At 48.1% G+C, this 22934-nt stretch overlaps 1 protein-coding gene across 1 annotated transcript in view; it reads left to right on the top strand.

Annotated features, from left to right (window-relative positions):
- Positions 1 to 22934, top strand: part of CSMD1 (CUB and Sushi multiple domains 1) — a 1485257-nt gene that overhangs the window by 1437090 nt on the left and 25233 nt on the right. The window contains exons 53-59 of the mRNA XM_036898253.2: positions 6211 to 6384; positions 7751 to 7924; positions 11623 to 11811; positions 14411 to 14584; positions 15361 to 15543; positions 21634 to 21810; positions 22397 to 22576. Of these exons, the coding sequence (XP_036754148.2) occupies positions 6211 to 6384; positions 7751 to 7924; positions 11623 to 11811; positions 14411 to 14584; positions 15361 to 15543; positions 21634 to 21810; positions 22397 to 22576 (1251 nt within the window). The remainder of the gene's footprint in view (positions 1 to 6210; positions 6385 to 7750; positions 7925 to 11622; positions 11812 to 14410; positions 14585 to 15360; positions 15544 to 21633; positions 21811 to 22396; positions 22577 to 22934) is intronic.

Here is a 22934-nt window from a genome sequence, read left to right as displayed (position 1 = left end):
AGGAAGACGGCCTCTTGTCAGCTTCAGCTGTGCCCCTGGTACACGGACAGACCCGAGGCTTTGAGTACCTCCACTCACGCTGGACGCCAGTGAGAGCTCCCCCTGCTGGTGAGTGGAAGTGATGCACCTAACATTTCATGACCGTCCTTAACACCCAAGGGGAGTTTGCAACCTGGCTTTGGAATCACTGCCAGATGACCTGACCTCAGCCCAGAGCCAGTGTTAGCACCTGTTATGGACAGAATAAGGCAGAAGACATTTCTAAGCTTCTGCAGGCACAGGGCGTCTATGATGCTTATGTTTTATTTCCAGCATAGTGCCCATAGTCACAAAACAAATAGAAGGTTGAATATTTGACTTGCAGATTTCCTGTAAATGTATAACTGTATTCAGTTGTAGCCCCCAGACCATACTTATATTTGTGCCAATACAGACTGGCAAGGTGGCAAGGAGACCTTACGGTGTGAACCCCACGGGGGAGATCGTGTGTCTGTTGAATGTGCTTCTGTGCCTGTGCATGGGTGTAACCTGAGACCCAGCTGGCCAGTCCTACTAATGGCATCGGTTCTGCCCCAAAGGGTGCAGGACCAGGCCCACCCAGCCTGGGCGTACCTACAACACAGGAGGTGCTCTGCCCAGCACTGCCACCATCTAGCACCTTTCTGAGGAATGAGTGAAAACATGTATGTTACCAGATTTCCAAATCACAGAACTCCTTCCTGAGATCATGCACATCTGTGTAGTTGTAGGAGATCCTGACGTGCATTACCTGAACCTCCTAGAGAGTCGGGGGCCTTCACCTTGGCTCGGCTGTGGGGTTCAGGGATGTCTGCAGACAGACCCCCTGTCTCCCTGGGCCAGTCACAGAAAGGCCCCCCCCAGACCAGTGTGGCCTCCACAGGCTGTGGCCAAGCGACTCCTCACACTGCCAGAAACAAACAGTGGAACGCAGGAAGGAGAGCTGATCTAAATGCTGCCCAAATCCTATATATGGATCGAGCACCATCTCTGAGGTGGACTTTATATGGCACATCCTGGATCGCACGACACATCCTTCCGGGGGAGACCGATTCACCGAGCGGCTCATTTCAGAACAGTCCCCCGGAGCAGGCCGACACCTGCCTCTGCTCTGACAGGTACGGTGTGCACTGCAGCCTCTGCGCCCTGGGATCACCCTGAATATGGGTGCAACGTGGAGGTGATGGCCTGTGAGGCTGCCCGGCCACGAGCCCTCTGGTGGGCCCACTCTCACACTGTGGGTGCAGACCCTGTTGGGGTGCTGTCCTGCGCCATCCCAAGAGACTGCAGACTGTGAGCTGGCGCACAGCCTCACTGTCCTCCGAGCTCTCGCTCGTGACATCGTTTGCAAGAAGCGCTGGACCCGAGAGGACGCTGGGCCCTCGTCCGCCTGACTCGCCTGCTCACCCCACCCTGTGATGGCCTTGGTGCTCTGGAAGGCAGCTCGGGGGTCCCGCAGCCTCGCTCCCAATCTCCACGCTGGGGTCACGTTTCCTGGGCAGATTTTCCCCTCCTGACCATTTTTAGAGAAAAACTTTATAAAGGAATTCCCTTTTTTATCTGGGACATTGTAACTAAAATATAGTATCGGTTCATAAATAAAAGCAGTAATACAGCTTTCATCATGTAGAGAACAGCAAAGACTTACAGGCCAGGGACTTTCAAAGCTTATGGTGCAGAGGAGATGAAACATCTGGATGTCAGTGAGCCCTGTCCTGGGACACGTGAGTGGAATCCCAGTTGTTTTGAAATTTTACAGAATTCCTATTCCATCATCGTTGCATTCATCTTAATGGGCCAATTTAAAAGATTTTTTTTATGGTGAAAAATAAAGAGAAATCACCTGAACAGACCTGGAAAATACTCACCCTGGCCTCAGACTCTTGATTCTGCTACTGATTCTCCTAAAAACAGCTTTAAGCCGTTGGCAGACGGCCCTCCATGGTGCTGCCTGTTCCCAGCCTGAAGGAGATGGAGAATTAACATGTGAACTTCTAGACGTGGCGGTGGTATCGATAATTCATACTTGAAAGGTAGCTCAGTGATTCTTCTATATCAGTCTACTTACCTAGTGAATAAAAAATCATACAGAATTAAAATTTTACAATATTCCGCCTGATTCTTTAGGTATTTTCTAAAATCAGTGCCGTCAGGTCCAGCTTAGTGGCAGATCACTAAACTCATAAGCAGGGTGGATATAAACATAAAATAGGCCACATGCGTATCACTCTAACATTTCCTTTCCACATTCTGATGGAAACATGTCTCACAGAAACTCAGATGCCTTGACCTCTGAGGTGTGATAACACCGGCTGCAGGATCACCTGTAAAAAACATTTGGTGATCTTTGTTTAAGACAAAGGTAAGTGTTACTGGAAAGCAAGTGCCTGCCTCATGGTGGAGCATCTCCTGGGCGGTCGCTGGCTTGTAACTAGTTGGTACGTTGTTTTGAAACATGGAGGGTGCCCTTGTCCAGTGTTTTTTTCTTTTCTCTTTTTTGCAGTTAACAGATTTTCCTATCCTTCTTTGTAGCTAAACACATCCAAATAGTGGAAGACGCGTAAAATACCGCATAGTATGTGCAAAGTGGTCACCTAGAAAGGGTCAAAACAGGCCCCCTTCTAGTAAATGTGTAATTTAGTCACATAACTTTATAATTTTCATATTTTAACAGAGACTTAAAAGTAAGTGTCTCAGCAACTAGAATGCCTTTCTGTCCTGTCTGCCTGGCTAGCAGATGTGCAGTCTCAGGCCTTAAATGCTGTGTCCCTCTTGGTTTTGGATGGCCAGAATCTGCCCTGGGGCCCGCGGCCTTGGGGCGCCTCCCACAGAGGCCTCCCCAGGTCTTCACTCTCTGATGGCATCTGATTCTCCCCGCGATCCCCAGCACCACGGACATGGCTGGCCTGTAGCAAATCGTGATTAAATTATTCTCAGATACATGAAAGTGGCCTGGGAGATAATGGACATGGAAATGCTTTGAAAATGTAACGGCTACTGTCAGTCCTGAAGTCACTTCATTTCGATTTACTTCCACAAGTATTCAATGGGCGGCGCACACCCAGGCCCCGGCAGAGGCCTGAGCTCAGCCACACGGCGCCCGGAGGTTGGTGCAGCAGGTGGAGTGTCTGGGAGGGACAAGGGCCTACGCGGGACCCGGCACCGGGTCCGCTCCGGAAGGGAGCCTTAGACTTGACTAGGGCTCAGAGGACATTGAGTCCAAACTCCACTTAACACAGCTTTTCTCTACAACACTGACATACTGTTGAAATTCTGGTTAGATACTCAGATGTGAAATTGTGTGAGTATTCTGTATTTGTGAATAGCCTGAAATTGGTTTAAGACCGAGTGAAGGAACTCCAGGGGGGGTGTAGTAAAAATCAGACTGTGCCTGTCTGCCTCACAGGAGGACCGATTGTCTGCACCTGCTCCAAATAGGAAGCAAAAGCCTCAGAATTCTCTCCTTCTGCACTGAGCTGAATGGAGTGTTTTTGGAAGACAGCCTCTGTTTTCTTGAGGCACCTACGGCCCGTTCCTCCAAGAACCGAAACGACCATGTGTCAGAGGACAGTCTCCTTTAGAGAGCGCTGTCTCTGCACATGGCTGTCGGCCCCCCCAGCTGATCTCTGCCGTGTACGGCTAGCTTCCTAACCATTAAGAGCACTGACGGGAAAGCACAGGCTTCCAAAAGAGAGTGCGACCTCAGACCATGCACTCTTACCAAAAATCAGGTGCAAAAGATACTTACTAGGATTTAAAAGCGAGCCTCGCCAGTCCTATTTGTCCAAATCAAGAGTGAGATGGGGAGTGATGGGGACTTATCACAATGCACCCCTCTTCACAACCCCTCTTCTTGGGCTGGTGACAGGCCTCCAAAGTGACCCCCAAACACTTGGCACTATGTAAAGGAGTTAGGGGCCCCACTCCCTGCTCGAAGACTGGACGGTGGGTCGGGTGCTCAGTTCCGTTTTATCTGCTCTCCCTTCCCCCAAGGTGGGCAGGACCTTCCCAGAAGCCCGTGTGTGACTCTTGCTAGCTGTCGCTGGGGTTGAAATAGTGGCTCCATCTCCCTTCCTAACAGAGCAGCTGTGCGATGGGACTGGGAGCCGAGGTCATGCGCCCTGAAAGCCCTGGGCTCTGTCCCCCACCCACAGAGAGCACGCAGCCACCTCTGGGTTTCCTGCGGGTGACACTGTGGGTCTGGGGAGCTGATGTGGTCCCTCGCCAGAATCCACTTAGCTGATCTGGCTGAATGGACAGCCCGCCAAGACAGCACAAACAGCCAGACCTAGCGGGGCTTTCTGACCCAACCTCTTACAAACAGGGGCAGAGATTTGGCTCTGGCGGGGGGCACCCAGCTGCTGAGCCAGTACCCCCTCCTCCGCAAACTCACCTTGCTGATAATAAATGTAGTTTAAACCCAGAACACAGTGTTGCTAACCCTTGTCTGAAGCAGAAATACAGATTGTTTATTTTAAATTCTTCCGGAATGGTGAAGTTACCCCCAGGTGTTGTATGACAACAATTTGGCTATTTTCTCAGCTCTGGGGGCGCTCTACTTCCAGTGGAGGGTGGACAGTGAGCTCTGACCAGGGTACATGGCCAGGGGCATCCACACCAGCACAGTCTGCATCTTCTCAAGCTGTGGCCACCCCTCCCTGGGGTAAGCGTCCCAGTTTGGATGGATAATCTAGAACCTCGTAGTGAATGCCTCTCGCCTCCTGCCTATCCCAAACCCTTGTGTAACACAGACCCTCTCAATGTCAGCAGCTCCTAATGCTTCTACTTTGTTGATTTAATAAGATAGTCTTGCCATACGCTTGAGGAAGGAAGAGGTGGGGGAGGAGCGAGGGAGGGGCAGAGGGTAGGCAGTGGGAGATCAGAGACAGATCAAAGCCAGTCCTGCCTTCCCACACAGCACCTCTCTCTCGCTGAGTACAAAACGTATTCAAGGACACCTGTTAAAGATGGTGAGGCCTATGAGACTTGGGGCCATTGCAGTAGGATTGTTGTGGGATAAAGAGATGGAGCTCAGGGTGAGCCCAGCATGGGCCTGTGGGGTGCAGCCCAGCACGTGGGCCATGGACGGGGAGCACGGAGATAGGACTTCAGGGGCTGGGGGTTCTGGCTGATCTGACCTCCCGGATTCGTGCAGGTGATCAGATTCTCCCAAGGGATGGTGGGGGGTGGGGACCTACAGATACGGAGGGGGGCAGGTTCTTGCCAAACTGACTTAGGTTTCTTTCCAAAACCAAATTTTACAAGGAGGTGCGCAGAGGGGTCCAGGAGAAGTTCAGGAGTCTGAGGAAGTTTAATTGAGCACAGAACCCGTGTCCCTGCACCGTCCCTGCACTCGTGGAGGGCTGCATGCAGATCCCTCCAGCCCCCTCTCCGTGTGGAAGCCCTGTCTGTGAAGCTGTCGGGCCCTGTCTGTCACTTATCTCCGGACGTCTCAGATCCCTTCGCCTGCACTTGCTCACTCCCCTTCAGTATCAGTGTTCACGCCGACTTGGTCGGGCCTGCGCTCGTCCCACAAGACGCGCTTTCACAGGCGGGCTCGGCCACCCTGAGGCTCCAGCCTCCGCCTGTCGTCCCACTTCTCCGGCAGCCCCTCTGGCTCCCGGCATCCCTCCCCTGAGCTCCAGACTCCTGTTCTCAAACGGTCACCTGAACCTCGGTTCACACAGAGCTCAAATGTGCACGTTTGCAATCGGACGTACTTTCTGATATCTGCCCTTCCGTTGGAATTTCACGAACACCCTAGTAACCCGCCCCCTGGAAACGCATTCCATCCTGTCTACCAACGGTGTTCAGTAGGTTACAAAACCTATTTGTATTAATATCAAGTGAACCTTCCTTTCTTTTGGCTTTTATTTGGAAATGGAATAACAAGATAAATAACATCAAATCTCAATAAGAAAAAAATAAGTAAAAGAAAGAAATGGGGAAACCACAATGGGGGACATACCCATTAACAATCTCGTATTTGAAATGTTACTTACGTAACCCACAGCTGTTGAGAAAAAGTTAAACAGTACATAAATACAAAATATATAAATGGGAAACATCCTCGTGAGTGACGCATTCAGCGCCATTGCTCACTCGACAGTGAAGGTAAACACATTATGAATATGTACTTTTGTGAAAGACACACTTTCCGAGGTGTCCTGACGGGCGTCGCTCTGCTTCCAGCCGGCCACTGCGGCTCCCCGGACCCAGTGGTGAATGGGCACATCAGCGGGGATGGCTTCAGCTACAGGGACACGGTGGTGTACCAGTGCAACCCCGGCTTCCGGCTTGTGGGAACGTCCGTCCGGATATGCTTGCAGGACCACAAGTGGTCCGGGCAGACCCCGGTTTGCGTGCGTAAGTACACTGTTCGCGAGCTGACTCAGCGGGAAGCTCCCCTCTGTCGCGTTTCTCCTTAGTAAGTCACAGCACAGAAGCTCTTGACCTTCAGGTTGAGACTGAACGGAGAGCCTGATGGGACCTTCCAAGAGAGGCACGGGGACTCCCCTGTTCTTGCTGGCCCCCCATCCCCGTCCCTCCCAGCACCACCTGCAGACGCCTGTCCACATGGGCTTTGCTCTTCACTCATCACATTGGACCCCAGGATGCCATGCATTCACCCTCCCCAACCTGGTCCCAGGATAAAAGGGTGCAAACAAAGGCCAATTATAGGAGAATAAAGATCCTGCTCTGAGGCCGCAGGCAGGCTTTGCAGATTCCCAGGCAGAGCCACCCTCCCTGAATCTGATGTGCGGTTTCCACTTTTGCCAGTTTCATCAAGAATACAGAGCTTTTGTAAGCAGCCCTTCTTTGAATAGAAAGAGGTGAAATTGTAGGTAATGATGTTCCTCACACTTTATAACTTCAGAGATAAACATTGACTGCTCTGTTTAAAAGAGATTGCACCATCCATTGCAAAACTCATTTAAACCAATTGGATTTTTGTCCTAATACGGTCTTTATTTTCCTGAATTCCACAAGGGAAATGTTGATGTAACTCCAGGTTGTTAGCAGACTAGCAAACATACAAAGTTCAGGGGTGAACACCATGCTAAGAGGAAAACAACTGTTGACCACATACATGGAGGGGAAAACACGAGTATGACTGTAGCGTGTTTGTTTTGAAAGGGCCGGTGAAGGGAAGCTTTACGGTCTGCATCGCTCTTGCCCGGGCCATGGCGTGATGACAGCTCACTGTGCTTCCACAATAGGGGTTGCCAAAGGAAATAGTGTCTGGGCGTGCACGCTTCCCTTAGCTGATTTCATGATGTTTCAGCTGATGGGGGAATGATTTATACATACACACTTTAAATGATCAGCCGAGTCCCTATGATCTTTCAGATGAGAAGCCCACAGAATGAGCCGGTGTATCTAAGGGAAAATGCTAAGATTCATGATTAATTCATGATTATCATCTCTTGTTTTTCACTGTGAAATTACTTGATGTTCTGTCATGATGTGAGAAATGATGATGATGAAGAAAGCACCTTTGCCAAGTGTTTTTTTCCTCTGTTACAATTACAGTAAAAATCTGTGTGTTCAGCCAATGGCTCTTTCTCCCAAATATCCTTTCCAAACACGAATACAATCTGTAACACATCTAATCAGCCGTCAGCCCTTTAGCCCACACATGTATGCCCCCCGGGTGTGCATGTCTAAGGGCTCCCAGTGAGGGTGAGGCGGGTTGGCCCTGATGGTGACACCAACCTTCCTTCCTCCACAGCCATCACCTGTGGCCACCCTGGGAACCCTGCCCACGGGTCCACGAATGGCAGTGAGTTCAACCTGAACGACGTCGTCAACTTCACCTGCAACACCGGCTATTTACTGCAGGGCCCAGCTCGAGCCCAGTGTCGGAGCAACGGCCAGTGGAGCAGCCCGCTGCCCACCTGCCGAGGTAGGACATGCTTCCGGCCATGAGCCACTGGGAGCCGCAGGGCCCAGTGCTCCCCTCAAGGCCCCGGCCTCCCACACGCTCTCCTGGCTGCGGGAGCACGAGGATGCACGAGTCTCTCCCTGGCCTTCGTCCTGGTGTTGGCCGTACAGTCAGAAAAGCCCAGGATTCCCATCTTTAAAGAAGGCGTACCTTCCATGTCCCTTTTTACTCGTCATCCACACATTTATTCCCCCCGCAAAGCCAGCGTCTTTGGCCCTTTAGCCTCTAGACTTAGGGTTGTGCTTAAGAATTTCTTACTGCTTTTAAATCTCAAAGTTCTGATTCATTTCTTTAAAAGCTATCACATAGATCTGGGCTACAACCTGAATTTCCAAGGAAAATTATGCTTTGTAGTTTTTGTATTTCTAATGTGTGAGCTCATAATATTTAAGGTTTTGCTTCAGTTACTTTCCATTAATGCATCTCTCTTGCTGAAGGTGAATTGTGCTTCAGTGTGAAGGTGAAGCATAACATGCTTTATTAGGTTATCTACATAGTCAGAAAAGGGGGCAATACTTGGATAAAAAGAATGTTGCTAGTACCCAAAAAAGTCTGAAAGAGAACACATTTTAAAGTGTAAATCATAGGGGGTGGGATGTTCGATCTCTATTTATATGTTACTTTGAATATTTCTAAAGACAGCTTCTATAAGAGTAAGGAGTGTATGTTGGGAAGAAAAGGCTGAGGCATAGCTTATGAAATATTACGGAGAGTCAAGACTGATAGCAAGCACTGTCCAAACAAAAGGGTGGGGGAGATGCCTGTGGAGTTCACATCACCAGGAGAAACTGGTGTATTTTTGCAAATGCGCTATACTGGCTGTATAGCCCTAATCCTTACCTAGTTCTGGAGGAACTACCTTCATGAGCTTGGCACTTACTGATCATTATGTTAATGGACTTTACCCTCCGACCTACACAGATGTCCACAGGGAACACATTTTGTGCCCTCCTGAGCTTCTCCACTCCGGGCCACGTATAATGGTGCCAGTGTGTCTCATTCCTCCCAGCTGATGAAATTCAGTTCCAGATTTTAACCCCTGGACACCAAGTCCAGCCCCAGCTCCAACGCACTTGGGGTGAGATGTTAGGACGAGGTATAGCCCTGCACAGGGACACTCCCACCAGTTTCCAATGCATTATTACCTTCTGCCACATGTCACATTGCCAACTTCAAATGTAAAGTAGTTTCAGCAGCTCTGACTTGGTCTGACTTACCTTCACACCATTAAGTTCATCAGTCACTTCATAACCTACAAGATGGCTTAAGTAACGTGACTGTTCCTTCTACCGTGCTGCCAGCTCGCATCTGCCATTCATGCAAGCCTTGGGCCACCTTCCTGAGATGGGAATCATACCCAAAACAGGAGAAAGCCTACAGCGAGCAGGCTGTCTGCACCCGTGGACTGGGTGCTCCCAAGCTCTTCTGGCGGGCAGCCTGCTCTCCGCATGGCAGATGCATGCCTCCCACTGGCAACAATGACGTGGGATATTTCAGAGTTCTCTTTGTCAGGGACAAATACACCAAATTATTCCTGCCCTATTTTTCCCCCAGCAGAGCAATGCAGCTGGATGTCCTAGAGGAGACTCTGAAATAAACCAGAAGGAATAGAAATAGGTGTTTCTGACTAGTATTGCACAGGACTAACTTCTCTAGGACCCGACTGGAAAAATGCATGAGCAGGTTTAGAGTAAGTAGACATTCCTTTACCAGCACGAGCAGCAATTCAGTTTTCCCCACTGGCGCCCACAGGATCTTTATCCTCGTCAAACATGTTCATTGCGTCATAGTTCAAGGGCACAGAACTGGCCAACGGGCTGGCAATGGGCAAGCCTGGACTCAGTGTTTCGGCTCTCCTGCCAGGTCATCCTGACACACCCTGAAGTGACCAAAGGTCGGCAGAAATGAGCACATACATGTCCCCTGTACGCCGGTCCTCTGCAGAGGGCAAGAGGGGCCATCAAGGAGAATCCTTGTCCACAACTTCAGAGCAACTGGGCCTGAAACTCACAGACTCCGAGTCCTGGGCCTGTTCCCGCGGCGGCGGCTCCTTGCCCCTGAGCACCCTTGCCTCTCATCTCATTGCCGCTGGAGCCTTCTCTTGAGCTCCAAGCCCAAGGTGGCGATGGCTTAGTACATCTCCCCCTTCTTCCCCATCACACGACTGGGCTGTATTAAGGAGAGCTGGGCCAAAACAAACGGCACAGAATCAGACAGGAGAGGCTGGTTGGAGCGCACAGAGCCCCTCGTGCCTGGGTGCGTGGCCCTCAGCAAGGAGCTCAGACCAGCCCAAGCGGTTTCCTCTGCTCCCCCTGCAGAAGGCATCTGGTGTGTGTTTGGATCATCGCCTAAGAGGAACATAAGCACAAACGTGAGCACAACAGTGTCTTCAGCAGCCGAGCCAAAGAGCCACCTTCCTTCTTATGAGCATGTAACACAGGGACCTATTTCTGTCTCCTGGGCTTGCCATTCAAGTCCCTGGCATAAAGGCGCCTCTGCAGGAGCTTTTCTGGTTATAAATTTAATCAGTCTTACAAGTTTATTAGAGTTGCTGCACAGAGGTAATCGCTGCATGTGAGCAAGTCCTGTCACCCTACTGTTGGTACCGCCACTGAGGCGCCTTAAAATACTTGCCTCTGCTCCAGAAGCATGTTTTTTTATTTTTATTTTTTTGATGCAAAAGAACTTGGGTCTTCTGTATACTCAAGAATTGTTTTTAAAAGCATAGAATATTATTTGATAGCCTAAAAGGGACCTTTGTAACCCCCCATTCTGCCCACACCTTCCTCCTTAGTGCAGAGAGGAAGTCATATGTGCAGAGAGGTGAAGGGCTGACCTGCAGCCGAGACGCGCACCGCCAGCCTGAGAATGCGCTGCACAGCCCGTTCTGAGCCAGAACCATCTGGAGAGCCTCCTTCCCTAGCAGCTGCTTCATTCACTGGGGCGGTGGGTCAGACCTGGCATGATCCGGGCCTCTTTCTTTCCCTCTGCACCTGCGAAGCACATGGCTGATTCCCCGCAGATGCCAGCAGGCATTCAGATGAAGCAGAGCGTGTCCTGCCTGCCGGCGGCTCCCACCCCAGGCCGTTCCTGAAGGGGGAAGAGGCTAGTGACGGGGGGGCTGGCCTCATTCACGTTTACACGAAGTGCTGATGGAAGGATGGCCATTTTTACTTGCATAGACACAAAACAGAAATGCCTTTAGGGGCACACACAGCAGCTCCATGCCTGTGGGAGTGGGGGTGGTAACTAAGTATTGTGTCACAGACTGTCCTAAAATGTCACACTTGAGTAAAAATATTTAAACTGACTTCAGCCAGTTCTATATTAAAGTTTTCATAACATACAAACCAAGAAAAGTAATTTTACACTTTATACTGAAAAAGCCTATTATTAGGAAATACTTAACGGAAACCGGCCTCATGTCATTAAAAAATTGCTCTGGTAGCTGGTACTTTGCTTGGGATTTGGGGGAGCATAGCGGCCCACAGCCATGAGCAGGGCTCCTCCGGGGAGTGGGAGCTCATGATGAACCTCGGCTGTGGGGCCGGCATCTTGCCCACTTGCTGCCCAGATGAGGGCTCGGCCTCCCCTTCCACCTGCTTGGGGTATGAATGTTCAGCTGTGTCCACATGACGGGTGACCGGTTTCCTTTCCAGTGGTGAACTGCGCGGACCCGGGCTCGGTGGAAAACGCCCTCCGCCACGGGCCGCAGGACCTCCCCGAGAGCCCTGAATACGGGACGAGCGTCACGTACCACTGCAAGAAGGGATTCTATTTGTTGGGCTCTTCCGCCCTGACCTGTATGGCTAACGGCCTGTGGGATCGCTCTCTGCCCCGGTGTCTGGGTAAGTGAGACTCACTACGGGTCCTCGGGTCCCGGAGCCCGGTAAGACCACCCCCAGCGGGACACGGGCTTTTCTTCAAGTAGTCGGAAGGAACTGATTTTCAGTTCTCTCTACCTTCCATCACAAACTGTGTAAGTAAGTGTGATATCTTTATTCATTGGCCAGAATTCACAACTCAAGAGTAGTTTGAGGGGAAGACGGGAGACAATGGCATGCCCGTGTACCTGCCCGGAGAGGAGTGGGCTCGGCGTACGGGCTGCGGGGGGGGCCCCTCTCTGCTTGTCTTGTGCTTCGTCCCCACAGACACGCTTAGTTCTGCACGGCTCAGGCGTGGCAGCCGGCGGCCTCAGCACCTGCATCTCTCAGCTCCACTGTCCAAACCCGGGTTCAGAAATGCTAGCAAAGGGCTCTGGCACAGAGCACCCATTCTGGTGACTAGTCTCCATGGCCAGAGCATGGGGGACTCTGAGGGACCTAATGCAAGTCTCATGCGCCATTCTGAGGCAGTCAGTAGTTAATATAATAAAAACGGTAGTATTTTGATAGTAACTTCCTCCTCATCCCGTGTTTAATAAATGGAAGGCATGTTGCCATAAAGAAGGGAGATGACTTTCTGGGTGGACAAAATCAGAGACAACTATGGTTTTCCTCAAAACATTGTGATTGGTATATTTAAGACCATGTAGATTAATAAGAACACATTTTTTTTTTACCCAAAAAGCTCATCTTTCCTTCATTTGAAAAAGCTTGTTGTCCTTTAGCTCAAAAAGAATCATCTTATTGAAACAAAGCCTGAAAATTGAGGAGGAGGGGTCACTCTCCCATCTTTTAAAAAGCAATCAGAAATAATACAAGCCTTAAAGTGAAAACCTTAACTTCTTCGTGCTCACTGTGTTGCAGACAGAGTGAACAAAGAAAGTGGGAAGTGACAATGGCATTATACATCAGTACTGACAAAAGTGACCATCCACGGCACCCCTCAGGATCTTCTCAGTACATTTTCAGGAAGGATTAGAGACTTTTTCCTGCAAGTCAGGGCCCCTCCCGAGCCCCTCCAGGCCACACGGACACTTGTCTCAAGTTCTGGCAGTAACAACACAACCATTTCCATTTCTACCGTGAAAGAGACTAGTGACTTTCAGACCCGTGAGCCCGGCCTTGTACGCAGAGTGTGTTGCCATCTTCATCAAATTTGATCCACTTCCTGGCTTTCTAGGCCTTCACATGTGGGAATTTTCCAAGACGTTAGGTTTTTTTTTTTTTTTCCTTTTTTGCCCCAGACATTTCCTGTACATCTTCCCTGGCTTTTGTGAGACTTCCATTCATGTGTGTAATGATGCCAGCATGCCCCGCATCTCCAGGAGCCAGGTTCTCACCGATTCCTTTTCCTCACCCCCATCACTTGTCACTAGCGTCTGGAATCGCCATGCCTGTGGGGACCCAGGTGCTCTTCACGCTGTGCGGCCGCTGAGCTTCATCGCTGTTTTTTCTGTTACAGTGTTTCAACTGATTTTTCTTTCTTCTTTACGTTCTCATGAACTGGCTGTTTACAGACCGTTTTACAGATTCAGCTCTAATCGGGTTTCTTTTGGGGTCCACCTAGATAACAATCTCATTCTCCAGTGAATGGGTGTCGGTGTCAGACAGCGTCAGTGTAGGAGCCGGTGGGCCCCGGGGGCTGCCTGTCACCCTTTTAGGTCAACCTCTCCGGTTGGTACCATGTCTGAGTCCCTGTGACCAAGTGAAGTTACTCTAGGATGTAAAGTCAGTGCCTGTGAAGAAGTTGCTGGTCGCCTGAGTCCAGTTACCTATTTGCACAGTACCATAAAATTTGTCCATCATTAACCCTAATTTGGAACTTTATAGAAAGGGGGAGATAAACCTTCACTATCCTGTATTAGTCTTGATTCTAAATCTTCCTTTTGGGGAGATAATTTATGAATAGAGTGTGGGCCTGACTTGGAATAATTTTAAAGAAATGAATGGAAGCACTGAGATTGTTGTGTAAAATAACATGGGAAAGAGTATTTATTTTATTTATTTATTTTTTATTTTACTTAGGCATTTGAGGCTGCCACCCATTTGAAGAAAATTGTTAGAATGGTCTTCCTAGACATGGGAACTGGTAGAGGAAGTAAATCTGGCAAGAGTTTTGTCCTCATGCAAATTGTATGGTTGTCACATTAACTGAAGAAATAATGGAAATAGTTTTCTGTGATAATTTCTAACATTTTCATATAACACCGCTTTTTTGAGAATACAGTGAAGAGCAGGTTGAAAAAATGTAGTTAGAGTGACTTTCTCTTTGAAAGCCTAAAGGTGAATCTCTACCTTAAGATAAACAAAACAAAAAGCAAAAACTAAAACTTCACTGACAGAACCTTTCCTTGTCTTTAATGGTGAATGGATGTTCAGAGTGGGTGTCGTGTGGGATTGGCGTTTCTCAGCTCCGAGAACTGCAGGGAAATGCCAGTACGTCTAGGTGTTTTTCATCACCGAGTGATGTTGGGGTATGTGTGTGGGACACCCAGGCAGATTTGCACAGACAGTGCAAAGCAGTTTAACGGGAGTGATGTGCCCATATGTTGTGTCTTTTAAGTGGTATCATGCGGACACCCAGGGGTTCCTGCCAATGCCATCCTGACCGGGGAGCTGTTTACACACGGGGCCATCGTGCACTACTCATGCAAAGGGGGCCGGAGCCTTCTAGGCAACAGCACTCGAGTTTGCCAGGAGGATAGTCACTGGAGCGGGACGCTGCCCCACTGTACAGGTGAGCGATTACAGTTACAAAATTACTTAAAAGTACTGTATAATGGTGTACTTGTTTGAAGTCATTGCAATTCCATTTCCAGCCATATATGCCATGATTACTATCATCTCCACCACTGCCGTCCCCGTCACCGCCCCCGTCACCGTCTGCATCCCCTGCATCAGCTCCCAAGCTCCCGTCAGTCCACACCGCTGCCTGTGGAGGCCGCATGCGCATCTGGCTAGGAAGCTCGCTTGCTTTGACTCCTTGTCCCTGATTGCTCTTTATTCCTTTTCTATGCTTCCTTTCAATTCTTCCAAGTCTTTCCTGTCTATAATCAATTACTGCATTAATCCTCTTTTGAAAAAAAATCAATTTAATTCTTCCATAAACGTTTCTTAAATAAGTACACCTCAGTGAGTCAGCAGGCCTGGACACTACTGAGAAGCAGACCTCTGTTTGACGTCTCTTACGTCCCCTATACACCTTCACCTGTATCCCTCTGACAAGCCTGCCAACACTTCCCAGGGTCTTGGTTCTTCTAAGGAATACCAGTTCCTGTCACCACATTTTAATAAGTCATTTTGATCTTAGCCACACCGGAACAGTTCCTTAAACTCTTTCACTTCTGTGCCCATATACATAAAATCTTCTGCATGAGATTTCCAGGATGCTACATAACTATAACCCATGTTCAATACAGATTTAATAACTTTTCATTCTCTTTAAACATAACGGCTCTGTTTTAAGCGATCCTAACAGTACTGCATATTGCTCTATATTTTTTTGTTCAATAGGAAATAATCCTGGATTTTGTGATGATCCGGGGACCCCGGCGCATGGGTCTCGGCTGGGAGATGAGTTCAAGACCAAGAGCCTTCTGCGCTTCTCCTGTGAGATGGGCTACCAGCTGAGGGGCTCCTCTGAGCGGGTGTGTTTGCTCAACGGGTCCTGGTCAGGCCTGCAGCCTGTGTGTGAAGGTGCGTGGACTTGCATTCTGAAATGACCAGTATCAGCCCACAGAAATCCTAGAGATTCAGACTATTTGTACAAGTCAATTATTTCCCCCTAAAATGTATAGGAGGATCATCAAAAATCATGACTGGGTATGTGAAGATGCTCTGACTATTGAAAAGATCATACAGCAGGGGTCGGTCCTCACCCTTTGGAGGCCCATGACCCTCAGGACATCTCTCATCCCCTCCCCATGATGGTCTCTGTGTGACCTCCCCACGCTGTGCTCGCTGGTGGTGACTGGCTGGGCTAAAGGAGCGATGGCAGGAGCAGAGGGAGGGCCGGCCGGTGGCTGGCTGGAAGGGGCCTCAGGCCCACATCACCTCCCACCTGTTGGTGGCCCTTGTCCAGAACTCTGTATTACAAAAGAATCGGGGGAGACTCTCTAGGTAGTATTTTGGAGTGAGTATATCTCATTTTATCTTAATATTTGAGAAGGATAGTAGGAAGTGGTGGAGCACCCCGGTAATAACGGTAGAAACACCCTGGTCACCTCACAGGTGCTGTGCCCCGCCCTGGCAAAGCCTGCCTTGAGGGGAAGAGAGCATCATTTTTGTTCAGAGTCCAGGAAATGACTCATTTAGAATTGCAACAGACACAGCTAAACGTACATAGTTTTGCTTGCAAACTTCTCAATTACTTAATTTTTGAGTCTAAAATGATTACACATATTACCTATTCTTATATGTATGAAACACTTTCTATATAATTTCATTAATTTAAATAAAATCACACAATATCAATACCAGAAATATAAATTGTTTCCATAATCTCCATTTTCTCTACTATGCCATTTATACTTGCATCTGCATCTTATTTTATTATGTTATATACATGAATAGAAAATAATGCATATAATTTAATAATGCATAATCTACATACTATATATACTATATATATAGTATAAAGCATGTAATGCATAAATACATAATATAGAAATAGAAATATATAAATAATGAATTTATATCATACATATGCATATGCATATATCATACATATGTGCATGTATGTGTGTGTATATATATTCTCATCCTGAATCAAAGATTGTCTTGGAGATAACCATCTGTATAGCCACACATCTGCATCCAAGATGATGTTTTACTCCAAATCACCTCTTCACAATCAAGTTGTGTAAATCTTAAAGAAGTTGATGTAAATCAAATATGACTCGATAATAGTGGAAAAATGTCAGCCAGCATCTGTGAACTGCAAGATTATACTTTTTAATTGACTGAAACTTATAACAATAAATCGGTAGGTTTTCTTCTTCAGTCAGTTTTCTCATGTAGATAATCTCCCCCGTGTAGACATTTGAATGATAGCAGCTTTTTCTCACCCAAACCAGAAAGTTTTCTAGTCTATGCCATAGCACCTGGAAGTCGTGCCTGACTGTGCAATCTGCATTTACACCCCATCTAACCTTCTCCCCCCACACCACACCTGTGAGCCATTAGTCCAGAATATATTTAAACATTATGAAAATTAAATAAGTCCTCCACTTCAGTTCATGGCATATTAAGTGGTCGTAGGCTAACTTCTTACTGAGAATAACTGTAAAGCAACAAAATACCTGAGGCAATTATCTTTGTTAGTAAAGAACACTGATTGCGTTCCTTGGAAGAAAGGAAGGAGGTGAGCTCCATGATCACCGTATCCTGTAGATTTCTCCTGTTGTGATGGGAAGGGGGACCCAGGGGCTCCAGTGGCTTGGTGAGGCGATGAAGCAGAAATCACTCTAGGCCCGTGAACTGGGGAATCTGAGAAGGGGCCGCTAAGAACGGAGAGCGGCAGAAGAGCACACAGGCATCCGCGGGGGCCCGGCCGAGGGCTGCGCGGCAGGTGCCCAGAGACCAGGGCGGCGAGGATCTGCCGCGTGCAGTGGAGGGTGGGCCTGTGACATCGCCTGCGGGTCAGGCCGCTCCTGTGCACTCGGAACATTTCCTGGGGGCCCAGAAAGCCCCCACATCGCGAACGTGCACCACTCCCCAAAATAAGGGGAACATGCTGGGGCCCAGAGCAAAGCCATGCTAGACCGAGACTAAGAGAGCTCCTCTGATGAGGAGTAAACTGCAGCAGGGCCAAAAGGCGCACAGCCAGTTTGAAAGCCTGGCAGAGCAAAGCTGGCGCTCCTGAAGGAATAGGGGAGCTGGGCGCAGTCCCGTTCACAGTGTCCGCCCGCGCGGAGCGGCTGCGGACGCACAGCCAGGACAGCATGGCCCCGGCCCAGCAGACACCAGAGGTCCGGCCCGTCCGGCGGCGACCCGGACACTGAAAGGGACACGTGAGGACCTAACAGCCGCTGCAAAGATGGTCAGGGACTTAGAGTAAGCGAGAGTCATAAACAGACTGGGAATCTCAGGAGACAAGGAAATAATAGAACGAAATGAAAACCCTGGAACCGGCAAATACGAACTTGTTAGGGGGGCTTAGCCGATGAAAAATGGCAGAAGTGTGAGTTAACTTGAAGACAAGTCAATGAATATCATCCATTCTGAAAACCAGAGAAAAAAGGAGGGAAAAACCCGGCCCACTATCTCCCTGTGGGATCATATCGAGCAGCTTAACACACTTGTACTTGAAGTCCTGGAAGAAAAAGGAAAGAGAGATTGGGGCAGAAAAACATTTGAAAATTATTGGTTAAAAGTTAACTAGACTTAGTGGGAATATATAACTCCCCAAAGCTCAGCAAAGCTCAGATACCTTCTTATTCTCTTAAGTATGGTCATTCCCTTGGGACATTACATCTTGTATCAAGTTTACCTCGATGCTTTAGTTTTGAAGATTTAAAAGGGGGAAAAATTAAACACTTTTACAGTTGTGTTTCTCCATGGAAATGTCCCTTTGGTGCTGTGGTGTCTGTGAGTTCTAGTCCAGACAGACCTAAGTGAGCTCACTCACTTGAGGAGGCCTTACTGGCGATTTCAAAAGTTCAGAGGGTGGGTACCTACCTCACATTATGCAAAGTGTTTTTAAATATCATTTGGTTTATTTCAAGTTAGAAATTCAGGTGTTTCCTTATACCGCAATGCTTCCACTATACTGTAAATACTTCTCAAACTCCCCATGCCCCACAAATCAACTACATCCACAGATACACTGTACAAAGTGGCGGGAGGCTGAGTGCGTAATACTCTGCGTTACACTCACGGAAGTGACCCAGGAGGCGAGGAACACGTAACTGAGACCCCCACCCACCACCGCACGTATATGCACTTACAACTTTTTGGAGAATCTTTAGCTTTCTATTTTTTTCCTCACTGGTTATCACATGTCCTAATTGTGGGGGCATAAATTACTCTCTGTAGAAAGAGGGGTCATCAATAACTGTTTAATTTCTACAGAGGTTGGCCATGACCATGTCTTCAGTCCCCTGACCCAGATCATCTCCTATCTGATGAAATTACCTTCCCTGAATCTATTAAAAACATTAGATTCTGATGGGACAATTTAGTAATTGGTAAAAACAGGATGAGTTCATGAGTCACAAACAGAAAATGTTTCAAAAATTATTAGACATCTAAGAAGTTATATTTCTAGTATGTTTTCATCACTTCAAGTCTTGTTTTCTTTTGTTGGCGATCTGGTCTTTTAATCACAGGCTCACTGTCTTAGCTTTTCAAATGGCTGTACCCCGTGAAGTCACCTCACACACCTACATCTTCGGTCGTACTTGAATCAGGTGCGTTAGGCACCTCCTATCCTCTTCCCGTGAGATGATGAGAAATCCTGCATTTCATTCAGGTAGTGGATGTGCAATGGTAAAGATTATAATGACAGGAACAGTAGTGTCAGCTATGTTGTGTATCTGTACTACCACCAGTACCCAGAAGCTCACTAAGCACCTTGCACATAGCATGTGTCATCTTACAACTGGGAGCAACTAACTTTATGACACCTATTTTACAGTAAAGACCCTGCATGCCAAAAACTTGATCGCTCACATTTACTTGGTAAACACCCAAAGCCATTTAACCCAGTTTAACAGCACTCTTCCTAAGACAGCATCTAAGTGAACAGTATGGATATTTCTAAACAATAAAGTATACTCAGAATAAATGTAATGCTATCTTATCATAAATCAAGTGAAATAAATGATCTCTTACAAAGGAGTCACATTAACCCAATGTACTTAAAAAGAAAAGATGTATTTAAAAAGAAGTTTTAACCTGTAATTTTAAAAACATCTTGTTTCCCTTCCAGTGCCTCTGAATCTAATCCCTCATTTTTCCTTGGTAGCAGTCCTGTATCTTAAACCGTCATGGCTTTGATACGAAAGCAGATATGTTCACCGTCTCCTAGTCATCACTGTCAGAGGTGTAGGTGTGGGCGAGTATCCCTGTCGGAAAGAAAAAGTTGCCCGTGAATCTGAGGGGCTTCCTGAACGTTAGGACGGCTGTGTCCTGACGGGCATCCTGTGGCTGACAGCCGAGCTGCCAGTAACTGACCTTGAATATGTTTCACCAAATCATTTCAGTTTAGCATTAGTTACTTAAGGCGACTTTGGAAACCTGCTACCTATATTTTAACAGCAGGTATGATCAAAATAAAACACAGTAGCATGGGTGTCTGGTCCATTTGCTAAATTATGAACGGGATCCATATAGTTCTTCTCTGTGTGAGGCTCTCCATTAGGACAGCTACACGGCAGCTCTTGCACACCAGGCAATGAATCCGTGTTGGTTGAATGAATGATTGTCTTGAATAGTCCAACATCCTGGTTTTTTGTAGTGTAAAGTTTTAATTTATATCACAGTCATCCTAGAACTTTGGAGCTTCAGAGAATGTTAGATATAGTCTGCTTCAGGTTTGGTGAATGGATCTCCCCTCAGTGCCAGCCAGGACACTTCTGGAAGGCCCGTGTTGGAAAGGACTGTAAGCCTGGACTCAGGGGAAGGGCCAGTCACCAGGGAGGAGGGCCAGGGCTGACGGAGCACGTCCGCCAGGGGCCCGGGGAGCTCAGCAGCAGCACGGGTGTGCCCTGGTTGTCAGCTCAGACCTAGTGCAGCCGAGGGCCATACGGTTTTCAGCGTGATAGCGGGGGAGGCAGCTCGCCAAGCTGCCCTTAGAGGGGCAGTAGCTTCTGGGTACATTTGCAGTCTGTTTCCGTCCATAATTTGAGGAGGGGTGCCTCTTTGTTCTCAAGCCTCAGTTTGAAAGTGGATCAACTAAGCAGGCAAGAGTATCTTCACATGTGTTGGTCATTCTCAGAAATGGTCTCATGATACATCCTTGTTATGCAGATCCATCCAAGGGTCATATTCTTTTATGTGTCTGCCTATCATACCTATTTGTGGGACAGCTGAGAAGGGAAAAATAAGAGTCTTTATGGTAAATAGGCTCAACTAAAAAAGGCAAAAGCCCTCACAGATTAACATCATCATCCTGATACCCACCCAGCGGCTGCTGGGCCCCCTTGTGTGCTGACTGAGGGCGCTCGACAGAGACATGCAGCATGGCCTGGTGCCCTGCCCGTCCTCAGCGGTCGTCCGGAAGCCTGCGCCTGCATGCCTTGCCACGGCCGGTGACAGCTGCCATTAGGTCTGGGGACAGTGAGGAGACCGTTTCACAGAACAGTGAGTGCAGTCACTCATAGTCCTCGGGCAGCCTGACTTTCCAAAATGAATTACCCTGCAGACATAAAATAGGACGATTTGCTCAGATTTTCTTCCCAACTCAGCTGTCAAGTGAAGAGAGATGTTCTCAGTTGCTGATATCACTTGGATCCTGTTAAAAACTGTAAATGATTTTATTTTGGGTTATAAATGTGTTAAATCTCAAAGTAACAAGGCTTTGAATTTGCCATGCTTTAACTCATCTTTTAATTTGTTTGGAAGTCATTAGAAAGGATAATAAGAAAGTATAATTTTCACATTTGTACTCATCAGTTGAATAATGGTGTGAGTCATAAAGTAACATGCATATTAAACATACTGCATAGCCGCACATCCTATTGTATCTTAATAAACGTGCCATCTGTGGCACCGACGGCCTTTGGTGTCTTCTCTCTGTCCTTTAGTAGTGGGTTGCTCTCCATGTCACTGTTTTGTGTCCCTCAGCCGTGTCCTGCGGGAACCCCGGCACGCCGACCAACGGCATGATCGTCAGCAGCGATGGCGTCCTCTTCTCCAGCTCGGTCGTCTACTCTTGCTGGGAAGGCTATACGACCTCGGGGCTGATGACGCGCCACTGCACAGCCAATGGGACGTGGACGGGCACAGCCCCCGACTGCACAGGTAGGCCACCCGCCACCGTGGCAGCCTCAGAGACGCCCAGAGGGGGAAAGCACTGACTTTTTAATACATAGAGCAAAAAAAAAAAAGATATGCATGTTTGATATTATGACCATTTATTAGATATTTTTAGATTTTTTCTTCACTTTCTTGTTTATATGGTTGAAACCACCTTAAATGGACAGTTGGGCTGGACATTTGAAATGGAGGCCAAGGATGTCAGGGTTTGTTCTCCCTGCGGACTGTCCAGTCTGCAGGGATGTGAGGAGGCGGCTGGTTCTCTGACCACCACCTGTCTGTGTCCTTGGCTCAGTGCTGAGATTTCACACCAGGCCTGACTGAGGGCTGCTCGGGGATGCGGCCAGCATCCACACAGCCGGCTGCCAGTGAGCAGAAATAAGCGACTCCCAGCATGCAGCCTCCCGACAGCGGGTCAGTAAAATCATTAGAGGAGAGGTTTGCCATTATAAATCATGCTTAATCACTCTGAACAGCTGCTTAAGGAGAGTAACTTGAACAGAAACCATGACTGATCCATTGCATACTAATTTTGTATTTCTCTGATTCTTCTTTGTTCCCTGCTCATCAGTTATCAGCTGTGGGGATCCAGGTACCCTGGCAAATGGCATCCAGTTTGGGACGGACTTCACCTTCAACAAGACCGTGAGCTATCAGTGCAACCCCGGCTATGTCATGGAGCCCGCCGCGTCACCCACAACCCGCTGCACCAAAGACAGCACGTGGAGCCACCGCAAGCCCATCTGCAGAGGTCTGTGCCGCCGCTTGTTGGCTTCCTCGTACACGCAGAAGCCTTTCCTGGGCTGTATGTTATTCCATTTTGCAAGCATTGTGTAGTCCTTCCACACTAGGAATTCTTGTAAACCCATTTGCAAATAGTAAGTCACCTCATTTTCTTAATACTTTCATCTCCATCTCACAGATGGGAAAACTCTCACAGAGTAAATGCTCAGGATCACAAACCACCATCCAGAGGGCAGTCACACTGGCCCTGTGTCTGTGATTTGAGGCCCACTGTGTTGCTCAGTCTTGTAAACATGTAACCCCAGCTGTATAAAGTCTTTCAGCAGATGTGATGGGAAACTAATTACAGAAATTTAGAGTCAGGT

Source organism: Manis pentadactyla, chromosome 7, assembly GCF_030020395.1.
Source record: "Manis pentadactyla isolate mManPen7 chromosome 7, mManPen7.hap1, whole genome shotgun sequence".
NCBI lineage: Eukaryota > Metazoa > Chordata > Mammalia > Pholidota > Manidae > Manis > Manis pentadactyla.
The sequence above is the reverse complement of the archived record's forward strand: the minus strand, read 5'-3'. Positions and strand labels throughout refer to the sequence as shown.